Source organism: Eupeodes corollae, chromosome 2 (genome assembly GCF_945859685.1).
Source record: "Eupeodes corollae chromosome 2, idEupCoro1.1, whole genome shotgun sequence".
In the NCBI taxonomy this organism is placed as follows: Eukaryota; Metazoa; Arthropoda; class Insecta; order Diptera; family Syrphidae; genus Eupeodes; species Eupeodes corollae.
Genome location: NC_079148.1, coordinates 37670262 through 37689171, shown reverse-complemented (window position 1 = coordinate 37689171; position 18910 = coordinate 37670262). Strand labels below are relative to the sequence as shown.

Genomic DNA, 18910 nt, shown 5'->3' with positions numbered 1-18910 from the left:
ACAGTTTGTTTACCCCTAAACACCGTTATCAAAAGATCCAATCAAGCGGGTGTGCAATAAAAATCAACCTTCTATCATTGTCAACAAAAATTTCATGATGATGGCCAACTGACATGAGAGTGAGTTGCGTGTGTCTAACTATTTGCACGCCTTTGTGTGTGTTTTGTCTGGTCTATTGTACAGATAGACATAAGTAAAGGTTTTATAGATGATTCACATTGTATATAGGGTATGTTTAACGTTAACGTCGTCGTCGTCCATTGAGTACGCTATACCTTCCTCAGTGCACATATCACCTTTATTGTTCGCATTCGTATCGTCTACATACTCGTATACAAGTTTATATGCTTTAAAGCTTTGATAATAATGCCGGTGGTGATGCAGTTGTTATAGTTTCTAGTTGTTTCCGTTCTGTTTGATTGCTCATTTCTGTTTATGTAGTGGTTTGTTGTCTGCCGGTATTTGGTGGACATAACCAGCTTCGTTATTTCTCATCGTAGACGGTTAGGGGCCGTTGACCTCCTATCACATCGATATGGTCGAGGCGGCAGCGTGATATATCAATATGTTGAATCGATAGTTTTCTATTGTGCGTTTCAATAGTTTAGTAAAAAGCATTCATTGGTTTCCGGAGCTGGCTGAGTCAAACGTAATGGCTTATTGGTGGCAGTGTGACCAGTTGTTGGTTTTCTATTGAAAATTCGATATTATTGTAAACAAACATTATAAACTGTCATTGCATAATATATTGAACAAAAATGGATGTGACTGTTTTTATTTATTTATTTATTTACTCGTCTTAAAAGTTACTCACTCTATTTAGACTAAACAAGCTCTTGTGATAGGATTAAACTTAGCATAGCTAGTACTGTGGTAAGTTTCTAGAAGGCGCATAAATAAAAAACATAGATAACAAAAATGGATAATCGATATTAAAATTCAAGACATCAAAAGCAAAAAGTATTGAGTTTAATTTTTGTCGCTTAGCAAGAGGTTTTAGATCAATTAAAATAAACCTCGTCTCGTAAGATGGAACATTTGAATAACCAAACATTTTTCGTAAGGCAAACTTTGTGAACATTTTCTATACGACGAATGCTAGACGTGGTATAGGGGCTCCATATAACAGTACAATATTCTAAATGTGGTCAGACGAGACTAGAATAAAGAGCTTTTAATGTATAGGGGTCCTCGAAATCTTTTGAATTTCGAAAAACAAAGCATAGAGTTTGCTTTTGAGATCGCATAGACTATGTGATTTTTAGAAAATGTCACAACGCTACATTTCTTATAATTAAAATAAAGCCCATTGATATTACACCATTTAATTAAATTATTTACATCAATTTGAACTATTTTTGCATCGTTAAGTGAATTTATGGAACTGAATGTTTTCAAATCGTCAGTAAATAGGAGACATTTAGAAAAATCAAGATGTAATGGTAAGTCGTTAATAAAAATTATAAAAAGAAGTGGTCCAAGGTGACTACCTTGAGGAACACCCGACAAATTTATAATTTCCTCAGATAAGGCATTATCAGTTTTTACCACCTGTTTTCTACCTACTTAATAATTCTTTATCCACATTAGGAGCTGAGAGTGAAATCCATATATCGCTAGTTTTTTTAAGACAAATTTGTAGTAGTAGATCTACCTCTTAAAAAACCATGTTAGTAAACTGACATTTTATTGTGAATAAGATTATACAATTTGCTTTTTACTACAGCTTCGAAAACCTTAGGAATTATCTGCAGTTTTACAATTGGTCTGTATTTTTCAATCCAACTTTTTGTACCTGATTTATAAAGGGGAGTTATTATAGAGTATTTCCATTCATTTAAGAACTCACCATTACTTAAAGAAAGGTTAAGAAAATTACAAAGAATTATTTAAAAGAATTGGTGGAATATTGTCTCGTGAAATGGAAAAACTGTTTTCAAGAGATAAAAGTGCTTATAAGACATCGTCTACAGATAACTGCAAATTACCAAGATCAACCATAGGACCTGAATACATTGTGTTAGCATAGTCTAATTTGAGATTAACAAAATTTGATTGAAAAAACGACGCGAAGTTATTGCAAATTATATTAATATAATCGGACAAGACATTATTATAAGTTATACCAGATGGAATCCCAGTTGAGTTTCTTTTCGTCTTAATAAATGACCAAAAACTCTTAGGGTTTTTCCTAATATTCGATTCAAGAGACGATATGTATTTTTAAGAACAAAATATCCACAAAATAGGTTCTCTACTTTATGTTTTTTTTTTCATATTTGCAAAATTTTTATAAAGTTTTAATATTTGCAAACAAAATAATAAAAGAAAATAAGGAACCGTTTGTCTGTTTCTCAAACTTGATACTAACTTAATAAGAAAATACCCAAAAAATATGGAATAAATTTAAAAAAAATTAAATTTGCTCAAATCTTATTCATGTTAAATTATTATTTATAAGACTTGTTAATTAATATTTTAGCTGTTCTTCTAAGTGTATGCTTGAATTAACTACTTTCTTGCTTAGGACTCAAGTTCGTGGATGTTCCTTAGCGGAATATAGGCCCTGCACTACTCCTACGTGCCATCGTGTGCAGTTTCTGGCGATTTCTTTAAGCTCCCTTTTGCTCTTCCCTTATCCCGACGATTCTTCCTCCACTGGTCTTCTATACGTGCTTCTCGGTCTTCCGATACCTCTGCTTTTTTGAGTGAGTGGACTTTACTGCATTGCCTGTCTTGCATTACCTTTACGAAGCGTGAGTCCAATCTACTGCCTTTTTCGTCTTCGTATAATAAATTCAATGGGTTCCTAATCCGTAATCCTAAATAGTTCTTCATTGGATATACGATTCAGCTAGAAATACAGTAAGAACTTTCGTATAGACCTGCTAATGAAGTTGTGTTGCTGTTATTTTGCAAGTGCTGCAACCATATAGCAGTATTGACTCGACGTTGAGCGCAACAATCGTAACTTTGTCTTCAAGCTAAGAGAATTGTTCCCCTAAAACATTAGATAATATCCCGAACACAGCCTTTAATTTCCCGATACAGCAATATGTTGTGTTCGCTTCCGCCTTCGGTAGAGACCATACTTCCAAGATACTGAAAACTCTTTTTTTTCTACTGGTCGCTGTGCAATGTTCACCAAAAAGGTTGAGTGAAAAGTTTCGAGTTTTTGAGCCACACGATTTCTGCTTGTTCAGGGTCGAGTTTTGCTTCGAAGTGTTCTCTTACAACATCAAAACAAAAAAAGCGAAAAAGAGGCTGGGATGCGACCCACACTGATAACTTCCCATCCCGTCTGACGATTTGTCTTGCTTAAAACTTTCTCTATATGTACTCTTATCAATTTTTACCAAATTTGCGTAATATTTTTTGTTTGATTTTTTTTTTGAAAAAACGGACATTTGGATTTTTATATAAAAATTACTGAATATCGAAAACAATATTTTCTGTTATTTGAGTCGTAAGTAAATTTTTACCAAGTTTTAGTATTATTTTTTTTAGAGTTTTATTTTTTGTAAAAAAACTGTCAATTCGATTTTTTTAAAAATTTTATCGAATGTTGAAAACAATATTTCCTATAAGATAAAATTAGTTCGAAGCCAATATTTTAAATTTTTGAAAAGATATATGAGTCGAAAATCAATTTTTGCCAACTTTTATTCATTTTTGTTTAGGTCTTTATTTTTTGTAAAAAAAACTGTCAATTGGATTTTTCTCAAAACTTTTCTGAACGTTGAAAACAATATTTCTTATAGGTAAAAATTAACTAGAAGGTATTATCTCAAATGTTTGAAAATATATTCGAGTCGAAAATCATTTTTAACCAACTTTTGTTAGTTTTTGTTCGGTTTTTAATATTTTGTAAGAAAACTGTCAATTCGATTTTTTTCAACATTTTTCAGAATGTTAAACAATATTTCTTTTAAGATAAAATAAGCTTGAAGCCTAAATTTCATGTTTTTGAAAAGATATTTGAATCGATATTCAATTTTTTCACACTTTGAGTAATGTTTTTTTTAGATTTTTATTTTTTATAAAAAAAACTGTCAATTCAATTTTTCTCAAAATTTTATCAGATATCAAAAACATTATTCTTCGTTGCACAAAATTGTTTGGGAGATGAAATCATATTTAAGTCGTAAAATTTTGGAGTTGCCAAATTTTTTTTCTTCAGTTTCAAAAAAAAAACGTTAAATGGATTTTTTTCCAAAAAATATATTTCTTTGATATCACGTTACAATATATTATATAAAATTTAATTCAAGTCTCAAGCGTTTTTGATTCGTAAGATATTTAGGATTAACCAACATTTAGGTGAAATGTCAAACTACTATTTTAAAAAAAACAACCCACGCAATTTTCTTGAGAGCCCTTTCTGCATCTTTCTGCCTTATTATTTGTATAACAAAATTTATTTGAAATCGATATCTCTTCTGGTTCTTGAGCTATGGACGACGAAAAAAAATATTTTATTTCGCCTCTAGGCACCTTGAAACGTCGAGAAATGTCAAAATTTTCAATTTGACAAATCGGACCCATTATAATAACTTCCTAAGGGGAGTTAAAAATATTATTTACCAAATTTTAGTTAACCAATAAAAACTATTGTAAACGCGAAGAAATAATACGGTCAGGACACTTTTCTGTCAAAACTGCAAATTCTGTTGCTTCTATGGAACTTTGCGAAACCATTGTGTCGATCGTCGGTTTGTTGCACATAAACGTCATCTACATCTAAATTAATCAACGCGGTCATAAGAAATTTTAAAGCTAGGTAATGTAATAAATTCACTTTTTCAGCCGCACCAGCTTCATTTTCAAACCCTATTAAAGCGTAACACGTTGTGGCTTTCTTAGCACCTATTTTGGGAATTCTACTTATTAACTAAGCCTCCGAAGTCTAAATGGAAATTTTTCCACAAGATCATTTTGATAAATTTCACATTCAACTTGAGTTTTATTGTTCGTATGAATTGACCTTTAAAAACTCAATCAGCGTTTTTGGATTTTTATTTTAAAAGAACTTTAGACTCATAGTCTAAATTTAGAATTTGTGTTTTCGTCAAGCTTAGTTAAACTTAAGCGAAGTACATTTTTGTTCGGTTCATCATATCACCAACTAACCCATAGATAAAATTTGGCAAAACCTTTTACTATTGTCTTGGGCGAGGTGCTTCAGTTTGACAAATTGTAACTGCAAACGTTTCCCCATTGTAGAAGCCATAGAAGACATGTAGCAACTATATAATTCACAGTAGCTCTGTGAAGCTCGGATTATATAGAGTCTCGATTCAATCGAGAAAATATGCTTCAAGACAAGGTATAATGGTCATCTTCTGAAGAGCCCAACCATTACATCGGGGCAAAACGCAAACATATATGAACACCTATGCTGGTTTATTTTTATTTTCATTTTCATGATTTTAAATCATATTTATTAAAAAATAATCGGTGTTCATACAAATAAGCTTAACTTTCTAAATAAATCTAGGATAACGCAAAACTACCCTTGTTCTTTCTCGATTGTTGTAATTTGGTACCCAAAAAGTAGGCTGGTGTTAAATATCAATATCAAAGTAATTTTTTTGTAAATTGTACCAGAATTTGTAAGTTTTATTCTTAACCATAATATTGAAAAACACCACATATGGTATCACTATCTTAATAGTATAGGTATGTCAAGCGTGTAGTTTGAAGAGCAAGCAATGAGTTACTGCTTGAATAAATATTTCTGTGGTGCATTTTTTAATCGATTTTGTTTTAATTGTTTTTTTGATTTAGTGTTTTTTTTTTGTGTGTTATTTCGAACGTGTTGTGGGAGTTGCAATAAGTTCAGCATATGAAGATGTGAATTGAATTAATCCCCAGGGTAAGATTTTTTTGTGTCACAAACACAATATAGGAGTACCTACCATAGGATACCTATTCGTATATAAGTTTTTTTGATTTTTATTTTTGTTGTTGTTTTTTCTGTCATCATATTTGTTCACACATTTTAGAAGTCTAAGCACGTATCTATATATGGCAACAAATAAAATTGCTTTTTTTTAACATCTTCTGTATGTTATTTTTTTTTGTTTTTGCCTTCTTTTCCTCTTGACGTGGTTTCGGCACAGGAGTAGAATTTCAATACTTTTGCAAACTCGAGAAGGGAAAAAGAAAAAACAAAGAATATACTCGCAGCACCTATATGAGCGGATTTAGGTTGACAACTTACAAACAGCTTCGGGTGACAAAACCATGAAAAACAAAAATATTTTTTGAATTCTGTTCTGTTTTTTTGTTTTTTGCCTTAAATACCACGTAGGTTATGTGTACCTACCTCTGCACACTGTACCGATTATATTTGTGAAGATTCCTCAATTGGAAAGTATCTATATAGAAAGGTTTTTCTATCAACGTCATATTCAATATTTTATAAACACTCAAAATTGATTTTATAGATTTATGTTTTATTTTTCAAGAATTATTCGTAAATTTTAAGTTTTGATGTAAAAAGATTAAAAAAGTAAATTTTTTGCTTTCTTAGGTTTGTATTATCAAAATGTAAGAAAGGCTTGAAATTGTCACTTTGTGTTAGAAGAAAAACGATTTGACACAGGTTAGTGCTTGTTGAAAAAAATATCAAAAATTATGAAACTTTTGATGTTGGAAACAGCCCATTTGGTCAAAGTTCTTTACTGACTTTGAAGAAAAGAACTATTAGAAACATTGCTCTTTAGTCTTACGTATCATTTGAGATAGAAAAAGATTGAAGAAATCGTATTACAATCCAGAAATTAAGTTTTTCTTCTGTAAATTAATTGTGTACATCAATTTCTTTCAAGTTTCTTTAAAATGTCATGTTTTTCTTCAACTTGAGTTTTTTTAACTTGTTGTAATTTTCTGAACTTACAGAAATTAGTATCAATGCAATAATAATGCAATAATACTTACATTTTCAAGAAGAATTGTAAAAAAAATATTCATTTTAACTGAAATTCAATCAGTATAAAAGTATTGGGACTTTTTCTATTGATTTGGAGTGTATCAATCTAAGTTAATTCTATATGAGTGCATGGAAATCGGAGAAACTAAAAAAAACATTGATTTGATTGTTCGAAACGTGGCATAGATCGGTCTTTGTTTGAGGGGAACTTTTTGGCGAACAAGCAATTTTTTCGCCTATAATTTGGTTATCACTACTTGTTAGAATTTCGTTCCGAGAAAGAAAAGGTCTATCGAATAAATTATATTTAGATGAACAAATATGGTAAAAGTGATAAGAGGAATTATATATACATAACTTATAAGTGTTATGGGTCATGGGATTAATCATTATATCTGTCCATTCAAATATACCTTGCCTTATTTTAATAAGGCATTTGAAGTCCAGAATGAAATCTAATGATACGTTTATATTGCAGTTACAATTACGATAGATTTTGTAAATGTATTTTATTGCTTGAATGATTTTCTTCTGCTAAATAGCAGACTTCGCTTTTATTGTTAAGTTTCTGTTTTGAATAAAATTAGATTGTTGTCATAATGTCTATACACGAATATATTAATTTTTGTTTGTTTTATTAATTTGATGCTTCAGTAATTTTTATTTTTGTTTTTATTTAAATAAAATTGAAGAAAAAAAGATCATATTTTTTTTCTCAGATTTGATGTTTGTGTCAGCACTTTCTTTAAATATTTAATTAGTTTGTTTTTAATTTGGGACTATGAGTTTGTCCATAAGAAATTTCTCTTATTCGTTTGATTTCATCTAAATTCATTCACAAAGACAAGAAAAAAAGTAAAAGTCCTTAATTGAAAACCCGTTCTTGTATTCAAAGAAATTTGTTTATTCATAAGGCCGGCATTTTTCTTTTTTTGAATTAATTAAAATCATTTGAGGCACAAAATTAGAGCATTATTCAAATAGAATTTTGTATTATGTCAATATTGTCCAATTTTAAATAGAAAAATACTTTGACAATCGAAATAGTTTTATGTCTTTTAGACCATCAAAATTCAACAGTCCAATAATTATTGAATTTGTATTAAATCACTTTTAAAATTAGAAAAATCAGCTTGGTTCGGGCTTTTTCAGCTTTAATGATTACAAATTTTAATCTAGTTGAATAGGGTTCCCATTAAGTTTTTGCCAATCAACTTACATAAGTTAAACCGAGTAATAACAAAAGTTGCATATTGACAAGGTTTTCTGACTCATGACTCAAAGCTATAGTATCGGGACAAAAGGCCAATTAACCAATATAAGACTTAAGCTATTCCAAATTTAAAATTCAACAGTCAAAAAATGATTGCCTTAGTATTAAAAAACTCAACATAAGTTGTTTTCAATTTAATTTTACCAAATCCTTCAAAACAACAGTCATAATGGCTTTGATGGAAAATTTCCACCCACAAATTCCCACCTTTTCTAAAATTAAATGTGATGTAAGCCACAAACCTCACCGTAACAACTAATCCTATACACTTAACATAAAGGAAAAACCGTGAAAACAAAAACTATTGGTAATCCGAAGGCATTAGATAACTTTTATCGTCATAAAAGAAATAAAAAGGCCATAAAACTCCCTGGGGTCATTTTTTGTTGGGGAACTATGACAAAGTCAAAAATGTAAGACATTATTTTATTGTTTCATCAAATTTCTATTTTTATCTTAATGATCCATTTCTTAAAAGTACGAGTTTACCAAAACTCCCACGGGAAAAATTAATGTTTCAAAGAATCCCATAAAATTAATGCAAAGCTGTCAAAACGGTTGTAGATAACTACCGAAATACTAAATAAACATTAATTCGATTTAAAAAGAAATAAAAGAAAAATCCCACACAAAAGTAATACAAAAATACAGAGAAGTGAGAAATCCACCATTAATCCAGAATGACGGGTGACCAGGGCACATTGGCCACCGAAGCGCACAAAAACTATAAACAAAACAGAAAACAAAGCAACTCAACCATCAAAGTATCCTCCCCAAGTCAAAGGTATTATGCGATTGTAGCCAAAGTTACGACTGTGAATTGTTGCATAATGTTGCGAAGCCAGCATCATAACAATAGGTCAGTTCTTTTGCCATTAAACAACACACTCCACAACTGGCTAGAAACAGAAAGCTCGACTGAAACCTTTTCGATTATTTTCTGTTTAAATCTCTTGGTAGTGCTTGTTGTTAGTATAGCAAAAAAAATGTCAAGATTCCAGCACCATCACCATGATGAATTGTACCTTAGTGCCTATAGTGTACTCAAACTCAGTACTGACGGTGGTGGTACTCAGGGTGTCAGCAAAAGAGTCATACCTACGTTATGACATTTCTGAAGTATACCAAAAACCGATTCTTGAAATAAACAACAACGACGAACGTCGTAGTCGTTGTCGTCGTCGTCATCGTCGCGATGTTGGAAAGAGCACTTGGAGCAGGCAACGAACGGTAACAAAGCCAACAGTTTTGTCCAGTGACCATGCAAAACTTCATTTCCCTTTGCAAGAAAAGGAAAAAAATTAAAACGAATTATTTGAAGAAAAAAACTGAAACCATGCTGTGAGATAATAACGTGGACAAAATTCCTGAACTGTGGGTTCGAAATAGTGCTGCCATTTAACAATTTTTTGAAGTTTAAAATGAAAAAAAAAAAAAATACTGGGTCTACTAAAATTTCAAGTTACCGTTTAGCTGATGCCTTAGGTGATGCTATGATAATGAATCTAATTTCGGAGGTGGTTTATGATAGTTAACAAGAGTGACATGTTCCTATCGGTATTCATGGTATTTCTTGTCCGACCTTCGCCTTAAAAAATACCATTCAAATATATGAAAAGATCGCTAGTTGCAACTTGATGTTCTTACAACTAAAATTTTAAGTGTCATATCTTGTTATTCGTTTTTTATGTTATGTTATTTTGACACTGACAGTAATAAATCTCGTTTAAAATATTGACAAAAAACCTTTGTGGCCCGAAAAACTTGTTTCCGAAGTACTCGTTAGTAATATGATGTTTCCCAGTTTATGCAGAAAGCTCGTGAAGCTTGTGTGCAAGTAGTCTACACTTTTAAACAGTCGCTACTCTAAAGACAATAAAAAGTGGTTGAAAATCATAATCTCAAAAACTCGAAATCTTAAAATTCCAAAATCCCAAAAGCAAATTTCGAAAATTAAATCCCGAAAAATAATACTAAATGAACACTTTAGACACATTTGAATTTTATGGAACTTTCATTTATAACCACAATACTTAGATTCATTTTCTGAATTTCGGGAATTTGGCTTTTCTGGAATTTAAAATGTCGGTATCTTGACTTTCTGATATTGTTGAAATTCAGGATCCAAGATTTTCCGGATTTATGATTTTCAGGATATTTTATTTTTGGAGTTTTAATTTTTCGTGATGTTGGGTTTTCTTCATTTCAGGTTTTCGGGATTGTGTTCGTCTCCCTTAGAAAATCCAATTGACTCAGTAATATAAGGCACATCATCTACTTCCTTTTCCATTGAAGTTTCGGCATCAGGTACGAAAAATAATCCTTTCTGTATACCCTATGTTCATTTTGGGCGTCTACGTTTATAAACAAATTTGCTCCACCTGCAATTGAAAAAAATACCCATGTTATTGGGAAGAAGCTATAAAAACAGTTTATAGCTTATAAACCACTCCAAAGAGTGGTGGTTTCTTCAGTAAAGACTAGAAAGATCGTTTCGGTCAACGTTGAGCGTTACTGAATTGTTAGGTTAGGTCAGGTTATAGTGGCTGTCCAAGATGGAAACGGACACACTTGGGCCAGTTTAATGGCCCATTGTGATACCACATGAATCTTGAGGCTTCCTCCTAAGCTCAATGAAACCAGCTTGAGTCCCTTATGAAACGTGAGAGGCTGATTATACCGATATGATTTAGATCGTTTAGATCGTTAAAAAAGAATTCTCCTCGGTAATTCTTGCGTTTTCGAACTAGAGCAGGGCATTTGCAGAGAAGATGAAGAACCGTTTCTTCCTCTTCCTCGTCCATACAGCTTCTGCAAAAGTCATTTGAGAATACGCCTAGTCTTGTGGCGTGCTTTCCTATTAGACAGTGTCCGGTTATGACACCTATTATCGAGCTTATATGCGATCTGCTTAGAGAGAGCAAGCACCTTGAACGTTTTAAATCCAGTGTTGGCCAGATGTTTTTTGTGGCTTGACACGTGGTGATGTTGGTCCACCTGGTGCCTGCCCTCCTCGCAGCGTCTTGCATTAGTAGCAGTTTACAAGTAGCGATTGGTATGCCAGTACTTGCTAAACATGGTAGGATGGGCTATACTGTACAGTTCATCTGCCTTACAGTTACCTGGAATGTCTATATGGCCCGGCACCCAGCAAAGGTGAATATTAAACTGTTGCGCCATCTCCATTAGAGATAATCGACAGTTATGGACTGTTATAGAGTTTGTAGAGACAGAGTCCAGAGATTTGATAGCGGCCTGGCTGTCGGAGAAAATACGGATATCAGATGTTGATATCACGTTTTCTTTGAGCCAAGACAAGACTTTTCTAATGGCCAAAAGTTCCGCCTGGAACACGCTACAATGATTGGGAAGGCGGAATGAGAGACTTAATTTCAGTCGTTCAGAGTACACACCACCACCAACCCCCTCTTTGGTTTTTGACCCATCTGTGTAAAAGTGGATTGACTCATCCTCCAAGAATGTCCTATCCTCGCAAAAAGATCTTGTGGGTATAGAAATCTGGAAGTTTCTGTCGAAGTGTTGTACGGAGTGGCCAATGTTGTTGTTAGTCCACTGCGACGAAGCTTTGAGGCGAATAACAGAGCTTGAAGCTATTTGTTGTTAAATATGTCAAGAGACGGGGTCATGCGAAGCGATCCGCTTATACATAGGCAAGCTGAACGTTGGAATTTATTAAGCTTATCCCTGTTTATACCTTTCTCTAAAGCAGTCCACCATACTGCCACACCGTACGTTAAAATCGGTCTGATTACCGATGTGTATAGCCAATGCGTGATTCTGGATTGTGAACCCCATTTATTACCAATTGCTTTTTTGCAAGAAAAGAGAGCTACAGTAGCGTTCCAATTATTTTTTTGTCTAAAACAAGACCCAGGTATTTAGCCTCGTCTGAGAATTTTAATTGGATTCCTTTAATAGGGACGGTTTGACAAATGGAATTTTGTATCTTCTCGAAAATAAGACCAGATTTGTTTTGTGTGGGTTAACACCCAGTCCACGCCGATCAGCCCAAAGTATTAGTCTGTCCCAGGCATTTTGTAAGAGTTTCTTTAGAATGTTAAGATGCTTTCCTGAAACTGCTATAGCAACGTCGACCGCATAGGCTATCACACTGAAATTAAAAACATTGATTTAGATGCCTACTGATTCTTGCCGCACTTGCAATCTATGCTAAGACCGGTATTTTCAAATCAAATTCCTATATAGTGTTTTCAGCTATCTTGGCGATGTAAATTGTTCGCCCTTAAGCTGCGATTTGACCCTATTGGACTTATTTTTGTAGAGGCCGTCAATAAACGATATTATGCCAACAATCTGAAAATTATTAAAGCATTTCCGTCGCTATCAACCATTTAGACAATTGCATAGGTTTTCGACAATTGCATAGGTAAAGCCCTTCAGGACTTTTTTTGTGGAGGATTTTATTTCAGAGATGGAGGGGACCTTCAGTTTTTATGCCGAATGCGAGTAGCTTAATTGAGAAACTAATTTTTAAGAAAAGAATTTCTGTTAGGGGACTTGTCAGTTCCTTGCAAGAGGCAGCAACGGTAAAAAAAAACTTGAGTTGGCACAGGCAGGGCTTGAACTCAAAACCTTTGGCATGAAAGTCCTATGCAATTACCATGCAAGGGGTATCAATCCCTCCTGTGCCACCTAACTTTTTCACGGGTATTGCCTCTTGCGAGAAATTGACAAATTCTCCAAGAGTAATTCTTGACATGAAAAAGTGCTTTCTCAAATTAGCTGTTCGGATTCGGCATATAAGCTGTAGGTCCCTTCCATCTCTGACAACATTACTCGTACACAGAAATGGTTGAGAGTTGTAAGTCACTAGGCCCTGGTTCTTCATGGACTGGTGCGCCACCTAATTTATTTATTTATAGTTTTTTAGTTAACAAGAAATAGAAAAGGCCTAAGGACACTCCCCTGGTGTCTTTGATAATTTCAGAATATAATGTTGTGAGGAAATTTCCTGTTTAATTTTAAACATATGGTTTTAATATGAATGTTTCTCATCTGGCAACTCTGTTTTGTTTTTAAAGCAGAATTAAAACAAAAACAAAGTACAAACGTGATCTATTGCTGATGATAATGATGATGATGGTGATGCTGATGTTGTTGATGTTGATGTTCATGGAAGATTGTTGACCTTTTGCTCTGCTTCTGTGACTGCTGACTACTCTTTGGTATCCCCCATTAAGTGTTCAACATCAACTAATTCCTGAAACATTTGCTTTGTTTTGTATCTTTTTTCACATATTCGTCTTGGTATGATATTTGTGTACTTCACGTGTCTCCTCGTCTCTATGAAAATAAAATTAAAGAGACCCAGAAGATGATAGTTCAACCGTGTCGTAGTCGCTGTTGCACTGTTGCAGTTACAGTCGGAGTCAGAGTCGGCAGCATTGACTTTTGCGGTGCTTGAGAAGATGAATTGCTGACGATATGGTTATGGTTATGGAGAATCGATATGGATGACTTTTCCGGTTTTAAGATTTTGCTACTGTTTTGTGGGTATAGCTTTCCTTCTACATAGATGATACCCACTTCTATTATTTTTCTTCTTCTTCTGTGAATTATTGCGGTGTAGTTTGCTTCCAGAATTCTCTGCCCTCTTAGGTTTTTGTTTTTCTATTTTCAACTCAAACTTCTAGAAACACATGCTCCGCAAGGGTGGCTGTTTCGTTGGAGAACGCTGTGAGCTATGAATTTTGATAAGAAACCGATAATGGGGTGTCAAGTCTTTTTTCATCCATTTTCCCCCCATAACTGATGGATGCATACATAATTAAGATAAACTCATGTGTGTACGGGTTAAGTGGGTACACATCTTTTTCTTCTTCTTTTATATTTTCCATGCCACTTAGATGTGGAAATTTATGCGATGTGGGACGTGGCATTTTTGATATAGCGAAGCTTGTAGCAATGAGAAGAAGAATGTTTTTTTTTTTTTTTTAATTTTAATCGATGTCATGATGTTTATATAATTAGATTCTATAAGAAAGTAAAAAAGATTATGAAAATGATGTAATTTAAAGTTTTAACATTTTTCGATAAATAAATCTTCGTCTTGGATTTTGACGTTTATTTTTTGTTTCTTCTTTTTTCTTTCAAAATGAATTTATTAACTTTTGAAAGAAAAATGTGTGTAATTTATTATATTTTTTGTTTGTAATATTAGACTTTTATAAGGAATCATCAAGCTAAGTAAAATCTTTAGGGCATAGAATACATATGTAAGTTTTTTTTTTTAATTTAATTAATGCCTAAGGTATTTAAAACAGATGTAATTCTTGTGAAAAAAAAAAACATTTTATATAAATCTGATGGAATAAATAATGATTCCTTAATTAAATATGCGGCATTGATCAGATATAGTTTGTTTTAAAAATGTATGCCTTGAAGCCTACAAAGTTAATTTTTTAAAGTTTAAACAAAGATTAAGTTCATTGAACTCTACCAGTAGCCTTTTGTTGCTAACATGTTAGGGAATATCATCTAAACATAATTTGAAAGCACAATTAAATTTGAAAGAGCTATCACATTTTTGATAGTGCTTGAGCTTTGTTAGTTGACTTACTTCGGCTTTAAAAAATCACCATTGATTCACTGATTCATCTTTGATTCAAAATAGTTTTGAGTTTTTAAAAACTACATATTTTTTACACTTCAGAATTTCAGAAAGTAGTTAGCTTATAGCAAGCTTAAACTACGATCAGAGGCTCATCATAAATGCATGTGTTAGTTGTCAGAAAGATAAAAATACAATTAAGGCCTAACGCACGCATAACATACAAAACATAATTAACATTTAACATGAATTAATACAGAACAACAAAAGATAAAATAAAGACGTTCGCGATAGTGGAGCACTTTTTCTAAACAATGGTTTTAATCCCGCCTTATTTAAATTTAAATCTATCGATGAACAGTTTAAGGTATAAAAATATCTCATTCGACTTAAAACTTCATTTTTCCCATTGTTAGTTCTATGGAAGTCAATATGTTTAAAATCAAAAGAATGTAGGTGACGAGTTGCGCCTCGGTAATTCAAATTTACACAAGGTAGCAAATAAGGTGCATCAATTTCACCGTTAATGAGTTGAGAAATAAATATCAAATCATTATTAACACGCCTTTGATGGAGAGATTGCAATTGAAGAAGCTGATTATGATGTTCGTAGGGAGGCAGATCATAAGGATCTTCCCAATGAAGACCCTTTAGGGCAAAGCGAATAAAATTATGTTGAATTGATTCAATACCTTTTCTATAAATTTCGTAATAAGGGGTCCATACCTTCGAAGCATATTCAAGATGAGGACGAAAATGGCATTTGTACAAAGAAAGAGTAACATAGGGATCATTGAACTCCTTTGCCCAGCGTTTTATAAAACCAAGCATGAAACTTGCCTAAGGTTAGGTAAGGTTAGAGTGACTGTCTAGATGTCATTGACGCACCTAGACCTCAAGAGTCCATTGTGATACCACTAATGAGGTTACTTATGGGAGAGTAATGAACTTAAACAAACCATTTCGTACTTTTAATAAAGTTCGAGTGACATTTTGCGTCAATCGTTGCAAGTTCATTGGTATCATCGAAGAAGGGATTACCGAGAAAGTTATTCCTTCTAATAGAGAGTGCTGGACATGTACATAGAAGGTGTTGGACTGTTTCCTCTTCCTCCTCGTCCATGCAGCTTCTACAGAAGTCATTTTTGTAGACCCCTACCCTCAAAGCATGTCTTCCTATGAGGCTGTGTCCTGTTATTATTCCAATTGTAGAACTTGTACTTTGTCTGCTCAGGGATATCAAGCCTTCTGACCGTTTTAAGTCTATGCCATATTTGCTTGGTTGCTAGGCAGGTGGTACGAGTACTCTGTGTCCATCTAGCATTTGTTGATTCTAGAGTATATTGTGGTGTTCCTATGTTATGTTTTTTATGTGAATATTAAACTGTTCCTTCATCTTATTCAGAGATGATCGACAATCGTGGACTATTTGAGAGTTTGTGGAGACAGACGCGAGAGATTTAAGAGCCGCTCGGCTGTCCGAGAAGATTCGTATATCCTTGCAAGATATAACGTTTTCTTTGAGTCAGGATAGTACTTGTTTAATCGCCATTACTTCTGCCTGGAATATACCACATTTTGAAGTCTATATGATAGACTGAGATTCAGTTGTTCCTAATAGATACCACTTCCAAGTCCGTGATCGGTCTTTGAACCGTCTGTAGTCTTCCAGGGGTCTCTCTTCTTCCAAGGAGGATCTTGAAGGGATGGACACATGAAAGCTTTTACCGAATACCATTTTTGAGGTGGTATAGTCTAAGCGATCTGGAATAGATCTGAAACTGTCTAGAATAGTAGTATGTCCAGTATTGTAACTGTTCTATTTAGAGGTGGCTCTGAGCCTTACACATGAGTTGTCAGCCACCATTTTGGAGAAGTTATCAAGAGGTGTTAGGTTTAAAAGCACCTCCAATGCTGCGGTTGGTGTTAAGCGAAGTGCTCCTGTGATGCACATACCTTCTGACCGCTGGACTTTGATGAGCTTATTTAGATTTACCGTCTTGTACAGTGCGGTCCACTATACGACAGCTCCATAAATGAGTATCGGTCTGATTACCGAAGTGTATAGGCCAGTGGGTTATTTTTGGGGAGAAGCCCCATTTTGATGCTATGGCCTTTTTACAAGTAAAAAGCGATACAGTAGCCTTTTTGACTCTTTCATCAATATTTGCCTTCCAATTTAGTCTTTTGTCTAAAATGAGGCCCAAATATTTAGCTTGGTCGGCAAAGCTTAATGGTGTTCCTTAAATCTTGGGTGGGCTAATCTGAGGAATTTAATATCTTCTCGAAAAGAGTATTAATTCTGTTTTATGTGGATTGACGTCCAAGCAACATTGCTTAGCCTATTTAAGGCATTTTGTTGAGGGCAAGGCTATTTTTCCCACACCAAAATGGGAAACTATCAATGTCGGATTGTAAAAGGATACGATTATTGGTGGACTTTATAATCTTAAAAAATTTCATGTCATCAGCAAAAATGTGAACTCATTTGAACGTAAACATGACGATACGTTGTTAATAGACAGGATGAATAGAAAAGGGCCAAGATGACATCCCTGGGGAACACCAGATTGAGCAACAAAATGTTCTGAATGACAATTTCTAAATTTTACCTCATAGGATCTGTTTGCAAGGTATGATTAGATCCAATCTAAGAAAAATGGTGGAAAACCAAGAGCTTTGAGTTTAAATAAAATAATTACTTAGGAAGTCAGTGTATATACAGTCAACTTCATAACCTTTTTCAAAGCGATTGAACATATGTTTGAGAATATGGGGAGATTTGAACCGGTTAATCTTTTTTTACAAAATCTTGTTGCTGTTCCCAAGTGGGATTTTTTCTAAAAAATGCCACACTTTTACAAACAACTTGTTCAAACAATTAAGAAATGCCAAAAAGCTTTGCAATGGGCCTGTAGTTTGTTATATCCGCCTTGTTACCTTTCTTGAAAATAGGTGTTAGAAATGACTTCTTCCATTTACTGAGAAATTTGCCTACTTTTAGAGAAAGTTTGAATAAGAACGTAAGGGTTTCAACAAAATCATTACTACACTTTTTAAGTACTATCGGGGGAATACCATCGGGACCGGCTGAGCAATCATCATTCAACGCAGATAAAAGATCAAGGACCGTGCTCTGTAGCACAGGAATGTGACTACAGCTAGTTTGCGAAAAAGAGTGAAGCTTATGAAAATATACTTCTTCAACTTCTTGAGGGCTATTAACAAATGACTCACGGAATTTTTTTGCGAAAGCATTACAGATATCAACAGTTTTATCTAACGAAAGGTTCTTGTAAGTGAAGTTAACTGGAAAGCTATCTGATTTTTTCTTTAAGTTTACAAGTTTCCAAAATTTTTTAGGATTCTCTTTCAAAGAGGTGCCCATATCAGTAACATAAAATATCATAATAAAAATTAGAAAGAGACTTAAATTCATTAAAGAATTCAACATAAACAGAGAAGTTGATTGGAGACAATGTTTTGAGATAAGTTTTTTATGCCTTATTCATATTGAGTTTCCTGAAGCGTGTTGTTGGTTTTATAAAGACCTTAATGAATGTGACTAACATATACTTCCTAAGTCTACTATATTCTTCATAAACTAAAAAATTCGTTCAAGATTATTTGAATTATTTATTTGAATTTTCGAAACTTACAAATTTTGTTTTGATCAAGTTTATCGGCTTATTTCCTAGATTTTTTTAGTAAATTTGCAATTCTCTTTAATTTTGAAGTTCAAGTAAAAAACTTCAACATTGTGTTACTATTTGTATTTTAATTGATTCCTCAATTAATTCATTTTTTGTTTTGATGGATGTATTAACAGAATTTTTGTTAATCGTTGGAATCAAAAATAATTTCCTCCTTTTATGAGATTTGTCCTCAATAACTTCACGAATTCCATCTTAAGGTTCTTCAATCGAATCGATTGTTTTGCATATTCATAGGATACATCTTTCACAAGAACTGAGTTCCCAATTATTGTAATCAACTCTATGAATAAAAGGTGGTTAGAAAACTTTTCTTTTAGAACTGCGAACCGTGACTGTAAAATATTCACTATTTTTGTAATAAATTTTAAACAATTTCAATGCTTCGTAGAAGCTTA

The 18910-nt window shown here is 33.3% G+C and overlaps 1 protein-coding gene across 1 annotated transcript in view; it reads right to left on the bottom strand.

The window, feature by feature from the left end:
* Positions 1-596: 596 nt before the first annotated feature.
* Positions 597-18910, bottom strand: part of LOC129944866 (uncharacterized) — a 41104-nt gene continuing 22790 nt past the window's right edge. Inside the window, exon 5 of the mRNA XM_056054528.1 lies at positions 597-690. Within this exon, the coding sequence (XP_055910503.1) occupies positions 597-690 (94 nt within the window). The remainder of the gene's footprint in view (positions 691-18910) is intronic.